The 19,587-nt window shown below is 37.8% G+C and overlaps 3 protein-coding genes across 9 annotated transcripts in view; 1 reads left to right on the forward strand and 2 right to left on the reverse strand.

Moving 5' to 3' along the window:
• Positions 1 to 10,250, forward strand: part of LOC6572591 (zinc finger protein rotund) — a 53,095-nt gene extending 42,845 nt beyond the window's left edge. For 4 of the 7 annotated variants that reach the window (XM_044007621.1, XM_044007622.1, XM_044007620.1 and 1 more), the window contains 2 exons: positions 6,928 to 8,029; positions 8,098 to 10,250. In XM_044007621.1, coding sequence (XP_043863556.1) covers positions 6,928 to 8,029; positions 8,098 to 8,414 — 1,419 coding nt within the window. In that variant the 3' untranslated portion in view covers positions 8,415 to 10,250. Of the gene's footprint in view, positions 1 to 5,190; positions 6,054 to 6,927; positions 8,030 to 8,097 lie in introns of all 7 variants that reach the window. The other 3 variants (XM_044007625.1, XM_044007626.1, XM_044007623.1) reach the window with 2 other exon arrangements.
• Positions 10,251 to 10,289: 39 nt separating this feature from the next.
• Positions 10,290 to 11,539, reverse strand: LOC116803680 (sushi repeat-containing protein SRPX2-like). The gene is made up of 2 exons (XM_032727885.2): positions 10,756 to 11,539; positions 10,290 to 10,672 (listed from the first exon to the last, which is right to left on the reverse strand). Exon 1 carries the CDS (start codon positions 11,457 to 11,459, stop codon positions 10,959 to 10,961), a length of 501 nt encoding a protein of 166 aa, XP_032583776.1. The 5' UTR covers positions 11,460 to 11,539; the 3' UTR covers positions 10,290 to 10,672; positions 10,756 to 10,958.
• Positions 11,540 to 13,309: 1,770 nt separating this feature from the next.
• LOC6572586 (synaptotagmin-4) lies at positions 13,310 to 18,662 on the reverse strand. Its single transcript, XM_001998657.4, has 5 exons — positions 18,538 to 18,662; positions 17,787 to 17,898; positions 15,961 to 17,138; positions 14,939 to 15,013; positions 13,310 to 14,857 (listed from the first exon to the last, which is right to left on the reverse strand). Exons 2-5 carry the CDS (start codon positions 17,827 to 17,829, stop codon positions 14,738 to 14,740), a joined length of 1,416 nt encoding a protein of 471 aa, XP_001998693.1. The 5' UTR covers positions 17,830 to 17,898; positions 18,538 to 18,662; the 3' UTR covers positions 13,310 to 14,737.
• Positions 18,663 to 19,587: the final 925 nt, after the last annotated feature.

Genomic DNA, 19,587 nt, shown 5'->3' on the forward strand with positions numbered 1-19,587 from the left:
ACTAATTCTTTTTCCCTACGAACTCCACACACAATAATAATACTTCGAGCATAGATCAGTCTAATAATAATTCATGACTCAAGATCTGAACTGAAACAGGTGTTTAGGCTCTTTTATATTTATATATGAAGGAAGAGACACCTAAACGTAGTCTACTTAAAACCGAACTCACTTTGCAGCTTTTTAGAAAATATTGCACTTTAAGCCGTTATAACTAGACCCTTATATCATGCTCTGCACACATTGCTCACATAATCCCAGGCTCGATTACCTCAGGCATATATTTTTCGAGCTGACTTCACATGAACTCGATCTGGTGCTGCTCGCCTGGGTCTTTGCAACTGTGAGCTTGATCAAAGAAATCATTCGAGCTGAAAGAAATTGGGCAGCTCAAACACCTTGTGCTCCATTTGAATATATGAGACACAGCCTCAGGCAGAGTCTGGGCTTGAGTCTGAGTCTGAGCCTGAGCCTGAGCCTGAGGCACGCATGATCCAGGTTTGGGAATTCAATATGCTGAGAAGATGCAAAGCAAGCGCCACACAAATCGCTGCGTAGTCCGTTAATGAGACGCAGCTGCCAGTTCACAGCTGTGCCACGCCCCTACACACACGCACACACACAGACGCACACACGGTACTCGTGTGGAGCCCTTTTTGGCCATCAACTGAACTCGGCCATCGATCAGTTAATCAATGGCAATTGCAGCGTTCACAACGTCCACGGGCCGAATAATTCTAATAGTGATAATAAAAGCAAAAACATATTATTTGTAATTAACAAGCAGTGCAAAAATTAATTGCATATTTAAAATGCTGTGAAATAAATTAATGATTAGTGCAAGCAAACGTGAACACAATCTAAAAAAAAAAATTAATAAAATATAAAAAGTATCCACAGCAAATGTGAAATTAAATATCAAATGAATAAAAAATAATAATAATAATATTGAAGAAAAAACCCAACTGTGCGGATCGTATGACACCGAGAAATGCATTTTTCATTAACTGACAAATATAAAAAAAAACTTAACAAAAAAAAAAAAAAAAAAAAAATGTAGCCTGATACGCAAACATTTATGTGATTTTCTACAATTTAATAAAACAAGCTAAAAAGTGGTGTGAAAAATGCATTAATCAGCCAACAACAATAGGAAAAAGTTATGAATAATAAAAGAGCGGACGAGCTATAGGCCCCTTCCCCGCGTCGCCATTAACACATTTTTTTTTTGTTTTTAATTTTACACAATTTTCAATTATATTAATTATTAAAAAAAAAAAAAAAAAAAGAAAACAAAGTTTGAGTCATGAGGCAGGGCAAACCGCTAAATGTTAATTAGTTAAAAGCTCGAACTATGCATTAACCCGAACTTCAGCCCACACAACAAACACGCACACACACACACACAGTTACAGAAACAAACCGACACACACACACACTCGCATAATTACATACAAACATTCCCCTATTTTAACAGATTATTTGTTGTATTTTTTCGCATTTTTCTGCTTCTTTGTTAATTCTATTTTAGGACTGGGCTTACATTATATGCAGCACATAGGCAGATAAATCCATATACTACTACATAAATATATATGTATATAACTCACATTCTAGTGTAGGGCCCACTCTTTACATAACACTCGGATAGCCGTGAAACGCATTCCGTTATTTGTACACAAATAATTATTTAGCTAACAAATAAAAATCAGAAAAATTATATGCAGTTGAATACATATGTGCAAAACCTTTGCCCCTTCATTCTGGGGCTTATCAGCACAAGTGCAAAACGTGATTTCAGGTCGTTGACAATTTTTGTGCTCCATTTGCATTAAATCAAACGAGACAAGGAAAGCATTTATGCTATTCATGAAAAACTGGAAAAATAACAATTCGAATGTTTTTCTACTTAAAAATTTGGTAATTATCTGAAATATCAGGTAACTCAAGTAACTCATTAAGATTTGACTTGAGTTTTGTCATTAAATACTTGAACACTTGGGTTTTGTCTACCTTTTAGATAAAAAATCTCAAGGGAAACTAATTTTATATAATTTTCAAGTCAATGACAAAAGGACATTGCATACATTCAGAAGAAAGATTTAAAGATTCTAGTTATCAAAGCTAAATATTAAGGGGATATGTGATATATTTTTAGTCTTGACTCGGTTCAGTAAAGGGGGTCTAAGTCTTCTCCCAGTTCATGTGCGCTTGTTGCCTAGGCAGGCTGTTTGCGTGAGAGGCTAGTCTTTCGAGGTATGAGCTGAGTTTTCAATTTGAATTTTCCGCAAAACATCTAAATTAGTTTTAAATATAATGGTAAAATTTTGTGCTTAGAATTCCTTCAATGACTTAATAATTTTAGAAATATTTGGAAACTTTGTTGAATTATCTAAAATGAACTTTTGTCATTTATTTAGAGAGCAAGCATAGTTTTTCTTGCACTTTAAATGAAATTGTGTAATTTTATTGATCAGACTTTGACAATTGAGAGATGTATATAGCCTACAGCTAAGACCTATTAAAGTCTGCAGTTACTTATAGTTACAGTATTATACGGTTATAACGACGCTCAAGGGGCCTTTGCTACAGCCAGAGGACTCTATAACCGTAAAGTTTGCTCATAAAACTTTGTCTGTGGATCAGAATTTTCATCAAGATAATCGTACGAACGCTAGAAGCGGAGTCGTTATAGGCGGATTCTAATTTATATATAGCTAGACTATGAAAAGCATGAATCCTTGAAACTAATGAAAAATCTGCTAGATTTTGAGAGCAAGAGTAATAAAAATAAAGAAAAAAAAAATAGACAATGTGCAGACTAAAATATAAATAAATAAAACTAAAAGTTATTCCCAAAAATATTGCCCAAACTAGTCGAAAATAAACAAAGCCGGTAAATAGAAATGCTAACCCACAAAAATCTCGCTCAAGGTCAATGTCGTGAATGACAAACGAACTGGCAATTGCATCTAAACGTAAAATAAACAAAATAAAGCCGCGAGCAGTCAGAGACCACTCGGCTGCATACACTTCTATATATATATATAAACATATATGTATATCTATATCAAAAATCAAAAGCCATGAGCAAAAAATATATGCTGGAATATGCAACAAATGAATGAATTATTCGCAGCGTTTAGAAATAGAAACAAATCACACGAGACAACAAAATAGAAAATAGAATACACCAATGCAAATAGCAAATAGCAAATAAAAACAGCGACGACTTTCACCTGACATATACGCTGGATGTCTGCTGCTTGTCTGCGCTTCACTGGCTGCTGGCTGCTGCCACAACAAATAGCGAAAAGCAAATAGAAAATGCGAAATAGAAAAAATATGCAATGCTCTATAAAATCACAGACACTGTCGGCAAGAGAGCGCCGATTTTATATAGGGGAAAAAATCTAATCGAAGCACCGCAAAAACGAGCAAGCAAAATGGGAAATGGAAAATAGTCAAATTGAAAAAAGCTAGCCGCAGAGTGGAAAACGGGGGAGGCCAGAGTTGAGGGCGTGCGCTGCATAAAATCTGAAAAGTCAAATGCGTGGCGAAAAAATATTTCCGCGTCAGAAGAAACGCTTGCAAAAAAAAAAAAAAAAAAAAGAAAATGGCGCAAACGAAGCAATTGAAAATGCAAAATAAAAAAAAGGAGCAGAAAACGCCGTTAGATTTAGGACAAACAACAACAAACAAAAAAGGAAGAATTACAAAATGACGCAAAGGCAAGTTAAATTCAATGCGATTGCTGCGACTGCGACTGCGAGGGGCGCAGCGAGTCGAGACTAAAACGTTTTTGCGGTCGCGTCTCGCAGATTTTGAATTTTTGAAAAGTGTCACCAGACAAAAAGAAAACAACAAAGAAATTGCTCACAAAAAACGAGGCCAGAAAAAAGACGTGCAACAGGCAACAGGCGACACCTTTGATTCCTTAAAGTAAACAAATGCATGACACGAGGCAGGCAGAAGGGCAAATTGATAGCCGTTGTCTCTTATTAAATGAAGTTTACAATATATAAATAATAGAGGCTTATAATATAAGTATAAATAGCAAATATTACTATAAAATACTTTCCCTGGGCCTACATATGCTGAACCTCAAATTCCTCTTGGAGAATAATTCAATTTCATCTTAAGGGATTTTCAGTTAATTACTTCTTATATTATTCTTATATTATTTTAGAGTAGAATATTCAAATTTTTATAATTTTGATATTTGTCTTTAAGATTTATCTGCTTTCGTCTTTTACAATATTCCTGTTTAATTTTAAGGAAATACCCTTTTCATCATTTTCACTTTGAAATATTTCGGAGTACAATATTAAAATTCGTATAATTTGGATAGTTCTCTTTAAGATTTATATGATTTCCATATATATTATGTATATTATGCCAATTCTTTATATTTGTGTAGCCACTGCGCCGATTATTTAAATTCAATGTAATTTGAATACATATTTTAGTGATACGCTTTTTTTGTATTGCAATAATTCCTCGCTTCTATTCTGCATACAACATATAGCAAACACTCACACACGCATATACGTACGTACACATAAGCGCTCTGTTAACTGCGAAGCAACGGCGCTTAGACTACAATTGGGGTATGTTATGGGAATTCGATTGTTGAATAACTTTTCTTGTAGATAGGCAATCAAAATTTGAAAATGTGTTAATGACTTAAAAGAATATTTTCCAAAACACAATCCTATAACACTTATAAACTTGGAGGAAAGTGGGTAAATACGATATGAAAATGTTAAATAATTAACAAAACAAAATCGCGCAGTTGAAAACATATTCTTTGTCAAATGTTCTAAACTAAATCATAAATCGTAAAAAAAAAATATAAAATAAAATACATTGGCTGAATGCCAACCGAGTTTGAATATTTGAAAAAATAAATTTGATAATCAGTAAAAAAAAATAATAATAATTAAAAGTGAAAAATAAATTAATCTAAATATCAAAGAATTAACAAAGTGGAAGCTGTGCACATAAAAAATAATAGTGTTTGATATTATTTTAGCAAATAATCACAATACAAAAATAAAACGAAAAATTCTAACAATATATGAAAAAATTAATTATAAAATACCAAAAAAAAAAAAAATGACCTAAGCAAAAAAGTGTTAACAATAATAAAATAATAATATATATTAATGCGTGCTACACATTTCGCAGATATAAAATAAGTGCTGATAACTTAGTTTGAAGACTACTTGTGAAATCATAATAATATTAATTAAAATTATACTATTAAGGACACTTTAAATAATAAACAAAATATCGACTAAATGGAGGGCCGTTTAATTGAGTATCGTCCAATTGGCGGCGGCCTCGACTACCATCACAATTCGCCGCTGATTGGGGAGATTCCGCCCGCTGGCGGCGACTACTCCCACGCTGTGCACCGCTCCATAGATCATCTGCGCAACAGCTTGAATGAGCGCGTGGCACTCGGGCCGCTCAGCGTCTTCTCCAATACGCCCGATCTGCGCGGCTCGGTGCTCAGCTATAACCAGCAGCCGCAGCCACAGCCACAGCAACAGCAACAGCCGCAGCTGCCGCAGCAGCCACAGCAGCAACAGCATCAGTACCATCTGAGCGGCGGCGGAGGAGAGGCGCTGCATCAGCCCAAGCCGAGCCTGGAGAGCGGCTCCGCTCTGGCCATAGTCGATGGCAACAGCAACAGCTCGAAGCTCGTCAACGACGCCGTCGTGAGCAGCAGCAGCGGCAGCAATGTGGGCGCCAGCGGCGGCACCACAGCCACGCCCACTGGCTCCACGCGTGGACGCAAGTCTCGCATCTATCCCAATCCCAACCAGCACATCGTGGTCACCAGCAACAGCGTGGACAACGGAGGCATTCGCATGCAGAACGCAACGATCAACGAGCGCAATCCGAACGCCAATCCCAATGGCAGCTCGAATCCAAATCCAAGCACTGTCGCCGCCAGCGCTGGCAACGGCAACAGCAATGCCAACGGCATCTCATCCTCCACCAGTTCGCCGCATCATATGACACACGATGTGAAGGACACCAAGGTGAAGGACGTGATATTTCTCATTTGGACAAGTTGAAATTATTTGAATTCATTTTGCTTTTATTTTCAATAAAAGCTGATATATTTTATTAATGTTCTGCTACCTTTAGAGTATTAAATAATTGATCCGAACATATATCGAAAATAATAGTCATTTACAACATTTACAATAATATAATTAAACGTTATAAGGAGAATCTGTGAGGGAGAACCATGTGGATAGCTCCTTTTCAGTTTATTCTGCTTTGACTTGATAGCTGGACACCTGGGATACTGTTGAATAACCAAACTATTTAAATTTCATACAAAATAGGTCAATTTTTGTTCTTAAATCACGATGTTAAACGTAGCGCCTGTTGCTGAGCCCAAAGTTAGCGAGGGATCAACTCAATTTTGAAAACTTGTACATTACACTCATGTCGATTTATTCCTAATAAGTTAAAAATAACGACAAATCAAAAACGATGTAGCTCATACGAGATTCTGATTCCTTGTAATTATCGGGACTACACTGTGCGAGTATTATACATTTTATTTTGTAAAACGTAAACAACTAAATTGCCTGACTTGGGATTTGCAATATATATATACTTCTTTCGCAGCCAGCGTAGCTATATCAGATTTACAGTTGGAACTCCAAAGCTTGAACTCCAAAGATGTGCACAGATTTCTTCACCTACAGCTTGACCATCCTTACTTAATAATGCTTTTCGCAAAAACAAAATGTTCGATGCAGACCAGAAAAGCAACTTAGACTAAGATTTTCCCATGCCCTCGATTACTCGATTCCGTGCAATGTCAAACTGTAAAAGCTTGTAGCCGATCCTTGACAGCTCTGATTCGGTCTCACAAAAATCCTCTTCCGTCTATTGCAGATCTTCAGCTCGAAGGCGGACCTGCAGCTGCACACGCAGATCCACATGCGAGAGGCGAAGCCCTACAAGTGCACGCAGTGCTCGAAGGCATTCGCCAACTCGTCGTATCTGTCGCAGCATACCCGCATTCATCTGGGCATTAAGCCATACCGCTGCGAGATATGCCAGCGCAAGTTCACGCAACTGTCGCACCTGCAGCAGCACATACGCACCCACACGGGCGACAAGCCGTACAAGTGCCGGCATCCCGGCTGCCAGAAGGCCTTCTCCCAGCTGTCGAATCTGCAGTCGCACTCGCGCTGCCATCAGACGGACAAGCCGTTCAAGTGCAACTCGTGCTACAAGTGCTTCTCGGACGAGCCATCGCTGCTGGAGCACATACCCAAGCACAAGGAGTCCAAGCATCTGAAGACGCACATCTGCCAGTACTGCGGCAAGTCCTACACCCAGGAGACATACCTGACCAAGCACATGCAGAAGCATGCGGAGCGCACGGACAAGCGGCCGCCCATTGTGCCCGGCAGTGCAGCAGCCGTGGCCGCTGCAGCCGCCGCTGCGGCCGCTGCCACACCCACTGCAGCAGGCAGCAACGCACAGCAGCAGCAACAGCAGCAGCAGCAGCAACAACAGCAGCAGCATCAGCGCAATAATCTGGTTCTGCCGCCGGTTTCGATAGCGCCCAGCGAGAACAGTTACTGGCCCAAGGTGAGTCCGGACTCTGCAGCAGCGGCCAATGCCATGGAGGTGATGCACCAGCAACAGCAACAGCAGCAGCAGCAGCAACAACAGCAACAACAGCAGCAGCAACAACAGCAGCAGCAACAGCAGCAGCAGCAACAACAGCAACAGCAGCAACAACAGCCGCATCTGCATCACACGCAGCTCGGCGTTCCGCCGCAGCAACACGGCCCACCACAGCAGCAGCAACAACCGCAGCACCACCACCCACAGCAACAGCAGCAGCAGCCACCGCCCCAGCACAGCATGGAGGCGCACTACGCCCAACCCACAGCGGCCAACAGCAACCAAAGCAATGGCCATGCGCCGGAGCAGTTGCAGTCGCACCATCGCATCATGCCCGATCCGGGGCGCGAGGATATAGGTAATCATAGACACTAATATAATCATTGCCTAGGCAGACGAGTCAATATTATTGTTTTCAATCGACAGCAGCCACGCCCAGCACCGTGGGGCCGTATGATGCGGCATCTATAACGAAGACCAGCAGCAACTCGGCCTTTACGCCGATCAACTCGATGCCGCCGCACTTGAATTCGCTGAGCCACCATCCGATGGCGCAGCGTCCCTATCTCTACGATGCCATCAGTTTTCCCAACAAGAACGTCAACCAGAACAATGCCAATGCGTTTCCCAACCAGCTGATCTCGCTGCATCAGATCCGCAACTATGCGCATCAGCCGGCGGGCTTGATGGCCGGCGAGCATCTGCTAGGCGTAAGCGTCGGCCCCGGCAAGGACAAGGGATAGCTAACGTCGTACTTTTAAGTTGGCCACGCCCCGTCTTCTTAAGTTACATAACCGATACATGCGTATATATACATATATACGTATTTAGACATCATATTGTGTTGACCGCCGATTTGTATGCAATACGAGCTGAGGCCCGTTTAATTAGTTCTTAGTAGGAGTGTCGCGTATCCTGTACAGTATTAATTCGTAGTTAGTCTCTCCTAGTGCGTACCGCTAAAATTACTTAGGTTACATCATCACACACACATACAGACAAACAGTAACCTATCTTAAGTTATCGATAAACAAACCTGTAAATTGCCAACTATACGTATTAATTATTCTAATTTACCAACACCGTCCAAATTCATGCTTAAGCTTAATTCGCACTTGGAGCCCCCAACTAGATTATGTATTTTCCGAATTTTCTCTCTTTACTTCACTGAATGCACTTCTTAACATTCTATTAAAATTTCAATATACAATACATTTTTATTTGAGCAGATCCCAAGAATCGTTCCTTTAATTTCTTTTATAATATGACCTGGTAAGCCCATGACAACATTGGAAAGAAAGGATGGTACTGCCACCCGGCTAAAATGAATACATATGGCAACACCAATTTGACAGCTTAGCCTGCATTTTATCCAAATATCATATCTTACTATCTGGTATCCATATGTTGAATGAGGATCAGCAATGTATGAGGCAGAACCCAGCATGATTAATAATTGCAATCGGTTTTTCTTAGCCTTAATGCTACTTTTCAGCTATTTCTAATAATTATTATTGCAAGGCCTTCGCTTTCCACCTTCCAAGTCCACAGCTCGTGTGAGACACACGTGTGGATATATTAACGATTCTTTTGTAAGATTTAGTTTAATCCTGTGCGCAAAACAGATCTCGCAGTTATATCTAAAAATCAAATGGCAGCGTTGAAATCAAAGCTAAATGTAATCTAAAATCCTTAAGAGTTATGTACATATGCAACTACTAAGGCTACAGCAGCTGAGACCTAACTAATCTATTATGTAACGCATTGAGTACGAAAGTTTCTCCAAGAAACTTTTCAAAAAAAATTTTAAATAAAATTTAAAAAATGAAAACATGAGAAAAGAAAAATACAAAGTTGAGCATTAAAATTTGCATGTGTTTACAAACTACATATAAAGGAAACCATGCGATAGCCAAAAAATAAAAAATAAAAGTAAAAAAATAAAAAAAAAATATAACTATTTTGAACTAAGCCTAAGAACTATGAAATACTAACTAAAACTCGATTTCTAATGTTCAAAACTGCAAGAAGAAAGAAGCTGTTGAATAAATTTAAAATATTTTTGGTAAGACTGAGGTGATCAAAATGAAGAAGAAAAAAAAAAAAAAAAATCGAGAGCAAAACATTTGAATACAAATAAAAATACAGATAATTAAAGTTTTTAATGAAAACTAAGTATTAACTAAGTGAACTCAACTAAATGTGTCCTAAAATTCATACTAAATGTCTGTAATTAATTAATTACTAATTAATATTGTATTGCAAGGCAAAAGTTCAGCTACAAAAAAAAAAAAAACAATTAATTCAAGAGAATATAAAAAGAAAAAGAAAAAATAAAAAAATAGTTAGAATGTAATTCCGAAAAAATCTCAATGTAAAAAGCAGAAACTGAATTCAACTAATAATGATGAAAAAATAGAAGCAAATAATATGAGAAAAATAAAAAAATAAAAAAATAAAAATACTATCAATAAACATAAGCATAGCAAATGAAAGCCAGGAGAAAACTTTCATCAATGGTTTATTTCGTGAACATGGAAAATAAAAACATGAAATTTAGTACTTAAACCCGAATATAAGTAAATAAAATTAAATTTATATATATATATCGAAATATATATAATACTTATGTAATTGTCAAGTAGTGGACGTGTGTGTGTTTTAGTTTATGTACATTCACATTTATTTTTAGCTCTTAAATCAGAATATAATAAAGTGAATTCAATGTTCAAAGATTCTTCTCGCTTTTTTTTCAGTGAAAGTCGCGATAAAATGTTGTACGCTATATTTAGTCGATCGGCTGGCCACAACATACGTTAGATAGTGCTTGGAGTTCTCATATTCTGTCTGTCCGTCTCCCAACTGATTGTCATCAAAGTCACCTTTGAGCTCCAACGGTATCCTGTCATTAGTATATGGAGACAATAAAATGGGTCGTACTCGAGCACCAAAAATAAAAGGTTCTATCACACGTATTAAGGCTGCCTTATAAGAGTGCCGGCTATAATGAAGATGAGAGTTCACAAATTTAATATAATAATATATTTATATATAGTTTAGGAATTTGGTTTTATAAGTACTCACCTTGTGACGATATGTATGTCCATGAGGTTATGCAGAGCATAGCCATGATCTTCGTCCTCACTAGATTCGATTGTGTGATCGCCCTCAGCAACTTTGACGAAAAGACAAGAATTCGCTTCAGCCTCTTCCGAAAAACAGGCGTCGGCCGTAATTACAATGAAAAGTATAGATTGCATCCAAGGGCGAGGTGCGCCGAAACAGGCTCAAGGCGTAATATCGGGATAATGTGCAGGCTTAACTCCATAGATGGGCGTACAAATGGGATTCGCCTCGCCAGCCCGGACAGCCCACTCGCCATTCTCATTGCAGACGTGGCGACCAACTTGATTACGAGCTGAGTCGGACTCGTAGCCTGGCGAGCAGGATACCAACATTTCCGTGTCTGTGAGTGATCCTTCATCGCAGTCGACAACCGCGCTGCACTTTGTGGAATACGCGATGCTGCGTGAATATGGGCTTGGCTCGCAGTATCGAACACATGAGATCAAGTTATTTTCCCAGGTACCGTTATCGCAGCTGTTGATATTGGAGCCTAAGAGCTTATATCCGTCATCGCAAGTGACCTCCACGATGCTTTGGTCTGGCACCTGGGCATCGAACTTGTAATCGGCCACTCGCATGCCCTGCTTGGACACCAAGGCACAGCTCTTGGTGAAGCATTCAACTGCCTTCGAGCTAATCCTTTGTTTGCATATTGCGAGCATTTCGTCACTGTCATCGAAACAGTCGACATTATGATCGCACAAGCGGTATTTGCTTATGCAGGTCCCACTCTGGCATTAAAACGAGCCACTAGCACAATGGTTAACTCCGCAAATATTCTTATCCTCATCCTCACCATTTCTACAATCGCCAACGCCATCGCACACATTACTCCAGTGCAAGCACCTATCGGAGTTCAGACATTGCATTGCATAATCGATGCTATAGGGAACAAGAAAATAACATGTAAGAAAACTCCAGTTGACCCGACCCCAATCGATATACCCAAAAGCTTGTTAAGAACAAATAAACAGAAATAAAACCTTCCATATTAAGAAGTCGCACTCACAACCCTTCGGCGACCCGCATCCCATCTTCCTGTTTCGCCGGTTAGCTAATTTAATTAAATTAATTTAAATGATCTCTTTGTCTACAGATTCAATTTCAAATATTTTTTAAGAATGAAAATATAAACAATTTTGCACATTGCCCAAATTCGCAAAAAAATTTAAATTTTTAAATAATAAAAGAGGCGGTTCCTATACTATAGCAAACAGCAAAACTGTAAAATAATATAAATGTTGATACTCAAGCATTAACGACGTCTTGGATTCGATGTTGTTTTTTTTTTTTTTTTTTTTTTTTTTTTTTTTATTTTTTTTTTTTTAATTAAATTTAAAATACAAGTACAACCAGCAAAAAAAAAATAATAATAAATAAAAGACTTAACAGTTTCAGTCTCCAAATCTCATAGATTCTGAGAACAACGCGTTCATACATACAGACACACAGACGAACAGGACTAAATCATCTCAGCTCGCCGACCAGATCAAAGGATCCTCTTAGGCCTGAAACATATGCTGTTATACCCTGCCTTGGCACTTTAACTGGCTTCAGGGTATAAAAACACAAGTGAGCCCCATACTCACGCGCAGTTTCCACTCAGATCCGTCAGTAATTCTAATATCGTTGTCTCATTCGCACACAAAAATTTATTTTCGTCGCTCTTATCCCAACAATCGTTGATGTTATTGCACTTCAGACTTGCATCTATGCAGCCGCCGTAATTGCAGCGGAAGCCACTGCAGAGAACATTGTAACAGGCACTGAAAACCTCATCCGTAGAGTCTGGGCCATCCTTCTTGCCATCACAGAGCAATGGCATGTCAATACAAGTGTCATTTGGACACTCAAACTCATTCGACGTGCAACCACCTATCCCAGCTGAGACTGTGTACACAAATCAGGAGATAAGAAAATGTGAGTTAATATTAAGGAAAAAGTAAAAAAAAAAAAAAAAAAAAAAAAAAAAAAAACTAGAGAGAAGGAAGCTAAAAAAGAGGCTAACAATATGTTTTATTACTCACCTTGTACATACGCAGCTATTGCTGCTAAAACAATAGCGAAATGCACAAAGAAAGATTAAAGATTGCAAATGAAAGATTAAATAAACCGAAAATGTTGATAATTAAGAAATACAATTCAAGCGCTTATCCGAAGATTCACGTTTCACTTAAGTTAAACTGAGAACAGCTCAGGCTGAAGACCCTTATCAGTGAAGACATACAAATATATATTTTTTAGGGTGAATATTAAAAAAAAAAAAAAAAAACAGACAAATAGCTAAATGCTCAATAAAAATACAGATTTTTTGTCATTTTATATACGTTTTTATTACTGAAATTAACCATTCAATGTTTCTTAACATTCCTATTACATATGCATATGTAGAATTTCACACTTCACTTTATATATATATATGTGCATGTATGTAGTTTTCATATATATATATAGGGAGATATACATATATTTAATTATTTATTTGCATGAAGTATGTATCTTTATTTATACGTATTTATATAGTTATACATCTATGTATATGAAAATCTGTTTTTATTTTTTAAATTATTGTATGCGCTCTAGACGAATTGAAGTTTGATTGTGGACTCAAATTGATTTATTCTCTTCGGGGGTACGCTACTTTTATTTTTGTTTGCTTTCTTTTATTTTTGGATTTTACCTTCTCGCACTTTTACATTTTACAAAATGTCGGGTGGAGTAGCCGCTGGCAATATCATTTGAATAATGGATTCAACTCTGCGTCGTAAGCTTTGCTTAGTTATGCTTGTATATATCATAGAGTGGCGTTAGCTTTAAGTAATGCCTATTAGGTTCTGGATTCAGTTTGAGCTATCCATTCTATGTATTGTATTTCATATGTGATATCTCGTAACTCTACATCGTACAATTAGTTGTTAATTGTGGTTTCTACATTTCTTATAAGTACTATTCTATTGTGTTGTTTGGTTTCTTGGGTTTTGACTTGTTTCGTTCTTTTTGTGTATGATTTTGTAGCTTTTTGGTGCCTAAGCAATTTGCTGCGTGTTCCTTCAAGTTTCATTTTTCATTTCGAGTTCTTTTGCATTATTTATATTTTTCGTTAATTTATTTATATATTTATAAGTGATAAGCAGTAAGCGATTTCTCACTTCGGACACATTGTGAAAAGTTTCTTTTTATTAAGAACTATTCAAGTATTGGTATTATTATAATTTTTTTTTTTTTTTTTGTCTATATGTGTGTTTTATTTTTGCTTTGTGATAAAGAAGAAATCAACATATGCCTAAGATATAAAGATTACATTTTAAATACAATATAAATACATTTTAAACAAATACCAAAAGTATTTATGGTGGGCAGAGTTATAATGAATGGGCTACAAACAATATTTGTTCAGGTAAAACGATTTTTCCATGTGCAAATGAAAAGCGAAAGCTAAAAAGAATTTTCTTCTCTTATAGAACTTGCATTTTGCTTGAGTCGTAAATTTGATAAATCATCTCTATACAGCAACAAATTGAAGTGTTTTTATTTCTATTCGTAGTGGTACCTGTTTTATCTTTCATTATATATGTAGGAGTATGTAAAGTTTTTAATTAATTATCTTACATTTACACGCATTGTTGTTACACACTAAACATTTTCTAATACATTTAATATACTTAAGTTTTTCTCATTTTTTTTCTTTTTTTCTTCTGGTATATTACTTTTTGCTTAAACTTTGGTTTATCATAAAAAATAAATAAAAATCATTGAGCATAAGTCGAAAGAAAACATTGTAAAATCTTGAACTTAATTTAAAAACTTAATATTTTGTATATGTTGTTTGTCTGTTTTCTTTTTGTTTTTGCAAGTTGTTGTTGTTGTTGTTGTTTTGTGGTTGGGTAGGCGGCGCCAGCGCCAGGTCGCTGCCCCTAAAAATTGATACAGCTCTAGCGTTTCACTCGTTCAATTTGTGCCATTCGGCAATTTGGCGACGTGGCGAATTGCAAACTTCATTCCAGTGGTTCAAAGCGGTGCTGCTCGAATTGGGTCCACCCAGCTCTAGGCGTCCAATAACCTGTGTGCGACAGAGAGGGAGAGAGAGAGGGAGAGAGAGTCTTTAGGTAGCTGCCAATTAAAAAGTAATATGTGGGCTTACCTCATTCTTGGTCACGCGATCCCAGTCGAGTAGCATCAGCTCCAGTGAGACGCCCTCCAATGTGGCGCCAGTGCCCTAAAAGACGATTCATTTTAATGCATACCCATATAAAGGAGTGGATAACTTTTTGATCAAGTTTATGATTAGTGCAACAATAGATAGTCAAGTAACAGACAATAGACTTGGGGAAAAGATATTAGGCATTCTGCAGGCGATTGCTCTGGGCTCGAATCGAGACTTAATAATATTAAAATAAATACTCATTTCAGCAAAAAGAACTTATATTAAGACAAGTAAGATTGCTCCAGTCGAGACTAGGAAATATCCCAAAGCCTTTGAAAAGCGGATATTCTAATCAGTCGCCGCTTCTCTTGTGTGAATACATTGCAAACAATACATGCACACACATACATATTTACACACACAACCATACAGTGTGTGCAGCGTCTGCGCTTGGGCTGTATTATGGGCATTACTATGGGCTCTTCATTGTTGAATAATACTTATAATTTACATTTCCAGGATATGACGACAGAAATAAGTAAGTGTGTATTTCTTTAGTATTCGAAAGACTTTATTGGCGAATCAGAGAGGCTAATCCAAAATCCTAAGTAGTATAACAAATCAGTGGATACAACCACATTGAATTGAATACTTCTATTTTTTATATGCCATCCTTAAAGAGGAAAGAAAATTATCTTTTTTATTCCATAATATGGAAATGATCAGATTGCTTCGCCTATTTGTGCCAGTATTTCAAGCTTCAAGTATCTCGCTTTTGCTCTCGTTCTCCTCACATTTCCTACCTCTAATATACGTTTTACAAATCTATGAAACCCTAGACTTCCATTTTCAATGGACTCAGATTATAAGAAGAAAAAGAAAATTCATTTTTATAAGCTTGCCGTAAGGCTGCTTTCCATAATATGAAACTTTTTCCTCTCTTAACTTATAGAACTATCTAAAATAAGAGATAACAAAAAACTCCAGAGGAATAATTAAAGATGCCAATGGGTACTCACCTCTGCAGCTGGAATATCAAAAGCAAAGCTCTCATTAAAGACCGGACTGAGCGTGCGTTTCTTGACATGGGTCTTCTTCTTGGCTATGCGCTGGCCATTGTAGAGCAAGTAGATCTTGACGTAGGGATCAGCAAGGCCGGTTACATCCATGCGAGGCAAATTGCGGGCCTTCAACAAGACGACGGTCAGGCGTCCGGCGGCCGGCTGCCAGCAGAGCGAGATGAGCAGCTCGCCACGTCCCTGGGCGCGTATCTTCAGGCTGCGTGGCTGTATTTCCTTGCTGATGGAGAGCGCTTCTTTGGATATGTCGCCGATCTCGATGGAGGACAATGGGCAGACTACCTCGCCGATGACATCGTCGCGCGAGTACCGATCGAAGCTGAGTATGACAAAGTGCAGGCTCATGTTTTGCAGATCGTTCATGTTCAAGCCGTAGAATGTGAAGTCCTCGTCGTAAACCGGATTCCGGGTGTTGCGCACCACGCGAGTCTTAACCTTGTGCTGCTTGTCCGGCAGCAGCTGCAGCTTCACATACGGATCGGTGGCTGCCTGGGTGCGTCCATTCATGCCAGTGGGTATATCGCCAGTGCCGCCAGCACCACCCTTGCAGGGCAGCCCGCGGCAGCGTATGATGGAGACCATGAGAGCGTTCCGTTCAGCCAGGTAGCGCAGCTTGAAGTAAATGGTGCCAAGCTTTCCGTACTGATCAGTGACGGTCAGCTCCTTGCCATTGGTTAGTGTCTCGTCCAAGGTGATGGTCACATTGCCATTGGCAATGGTCTCCACCGGCGAGTGGTGCTGATTGTGGTGCTTGGCATTGTCGACCACATTCAGCTTGTTAGAGTGATGCTGCTGTTGGGCCAGCTGCGCCTGCTGCGACACCTCGTCCTCCTCGGCGTACTTCATGTTCTGCGGTGCTATCGGCGACGTCGACTGATCCTGCATGGGCGAGAGCAGGCCCATTTGCTTGCCCCCAGTGGGCGATGGCGACTTCTTCAGATAGTGCGGCGGCTGGCCACTCGGCGAACGAACTGCGGTCGGACGGCGCGTCGGCTGGAACGGGAACGACGCATCGTGCTGGTTCTGCTTCTTGTTCCGTATGCGCATCTGCCGGGCACAGATGCAAGCCACAGTCGAGAGCACTGCGGCTGCGGTGAGGCCCAGTATGGCGGGCACAACTGCGGCAGAGGAGGAGGCAGAAGAGCAATTGGTTAAATACAGAGCATTCCCATAAAAAAATTGAAATATTTGCTATAAACTGAATAGGCCCACTGCACTATATAATATTTCCTATTACATATAAGCTAGCCCGTGGGGGCTGTTGGGAAAACTAAGTGAGTCATATCTAGAGACATATCCTTCAAAATACAAACTGATTTTTTCATCAAGTTAAAAACGGGAATATATATCAGTTTGTATCTATTATAAACCTAACTTTAATTTATTTATTTATTCTTTCATAATTTAGATTAAGTTGGTAAAAAGTAAATTTACTTCTTTCTATATTCTATATCTATTTAATTATTTTGAATTTAAAAAATATTGTGAATGGAAAGTAAAATACTTAAAATATTATTATTAAAAAAAAAAGTATATTGTATAATCCGAGACCTAAGTCTGAGCACAACATTTCTGCACATAATTAAACAACTTCTATTCAATTGATGGTTGTAATCGAAAGAACTTAGCTCTATGGTGGTTGGGGCTTTCATTGAGTTTCAGCAAACAGAAAACTTCGATAAAAACTTCGGCTGCAACTTTGCGCCGTTTGGCTAATGATGTTTGTTAAGTGGGGCCATTAGCTTTGGCTGCAATATGTTACTCACTTGTGTCCATCAAGCTGACATCTGGCATATACTCGTCAGCCATTTTAAATGCCTTTTGGCTTGAGCCGCGCTGCGCTTGGGTTCTTCGCTGCGTTCACGTAGTTTCGCGTAGCTGCATGGAATAGCAATTAGTTGGAATGAGTACTCGAGATGAAAGGAAGTGCAAATGGAATAGTATAAATAGAAACATCAAGGAAAAGTTCAAAACAAAAGGAAGTGTTTGTCCTCACACATCGATTTTACCACAAATCAGTTGAAAACTTTTGCTTTATTCTTCTTTACCAGCTGCTGCTGCTGTAGCTAGATTGTTCACGTTCTTCGCACACTCTTGTTGTTATTTTTCATTACTTGAGACACACTCACACACACACGCAGACACGATATTGCACAGACACGAAACCTGCACACGCATACTTGTGTATGCTAATTCGCATGATTCATCAGCCCACCCCTGCCATCGCACGTTACTTCAGAGATTTTTTTCCGATTTCAGTAATATTCTTTTCAGTCTTGTGTTTCACTAGAATATTATATGTTCATGTATTCACTCAATTGATATTAAGACTTATTTTAAATATTTGAGATATTTGTCAGCACTCTTTTAATTTAAATTCAATTTTAAGAATTTAGCTGCAGCAGCTTGTCGTTGGCTTTTTTTTTTTTTTTTCAGTGATTCAATGTTTTTTATATATTTACGTTTGAAATTTTGTTTCTTTGAATTTAAAAATACTCATAATTATAATATTCTTACTTGTATAGCTCCTTCTTTACTTCCTTATATTTTTACAAATATTTTGCAACGTTTTTACGGCAGAAATTGTAAAACGCAGTTACGCAGCAGTTGCGATTTATTTTGCCTTTGAAGTGCCTTGGGCCAACTCGTTGTCCAGCTGCCAATCGTTAATCCTGCGCAGGCGCAGTTCCTCCATTCGCTGTTTTTTGTGTGGGCTGCTCGGCGAGTGCTGCGCCACGGGTGACTTTTTGTGTGGGCCGCTTGGCTCTCGCTGGCAAGCAGTGGTTGCAGAGGCCGTGTGACGTATTTTGATTATATTACAGTTACAAGACGTTGGGTTGACGTAAACAAATTCTACAACACTGGCGGAAATTGTGGTACTTTTGCATGAGTCACCCTAATGGTCGTTGGGATAAGCTCAAATTGGAAGAGGCTGGGTTTTACGATTCGACCACATGCTGAAACCTAAAAGAAAATTTATTATATTATGTACAGTATATACATTTATATAAATTTATATAAAAAGTAGAATGAAAAATACAAATTACGAGAATATATAATATATGTATTTCATTTATCGCATACACATACATTTCTTAAATATTATTTATGTTAATTATATTATGTATTTGTTTAAATGAATAATTTATTAATTTTAGGATTATTTTTATAAATGATATATACAGAGAGTAACATTAATATTCCTTTTTTTTATTATTCAACTTTTTTTCGGATTATGAATAATCTTTATTAGTTTTGTTAAATATACTATATTCATATATACCTTATCAGAAAGGTAATTTTTCAATCTACATTTTAGCATTTAACCTTTTTTATTTCAATTAATATTTTATAGGCGTTTGCAGTTAAAAAATAAAAACAACGAAGATTAATTTTACTCACTGTATTTTATATTCTGCTTCTACTTATTCTTATTCAATAAAATTATTTTATGAAAAAAAAAAATAATATTAATAAAAAATTAATAAAAAATAGATAACAAAATAAAAATCAATAAAGTAAAAATGTGATTGCTATTTTTTCATGTATGTATATGTTATTTACATT

Source organism: Drosophila mojavensis, unplaced genomic scaffold, assembly GCF_018153725.1.
Source record: "Drosophila mojavensis isolate 15081-1352.22 unplaced genomic scaffold, ASM1815372v1 contig_19, whole genome shotgun sequence".
NCBI lineage: Eukaryota > Metazoa > Arthropoda > Insecta > Diptera > Drosophilidae > Drosophila > Drosophila mojavensis.

Coding starts and splice junctions, on each gene's coding strand:
- LOC116803680 (XM_032727885.2), bottom strand. CDS start 11,459: ATGCTCGCAATATGCAAACAAAGGATTAGCTCGAAGGCAGTTGAATGC.
- LOC6572586 (XM_001998657.4), bottom strand. CDS start 17,829: ATGGCTGACGAGTATATGCCAGATGTCAGCTTGATGGACACAA. Junction 17,139..17,786: donor TGTCAGCTTGATGGACACAA/GTGAGTAACATA, acceptor CCTCTGCCGCAG/TTGTGCCCGCCATACTGGGC. Junction 14,858..14,938: donor ATCGCGTGACCAAGAATGAG/GTAAGCCCACAT, acceptor TGTCGCACACAG/GTTATTGGACGCCTAGAGCT.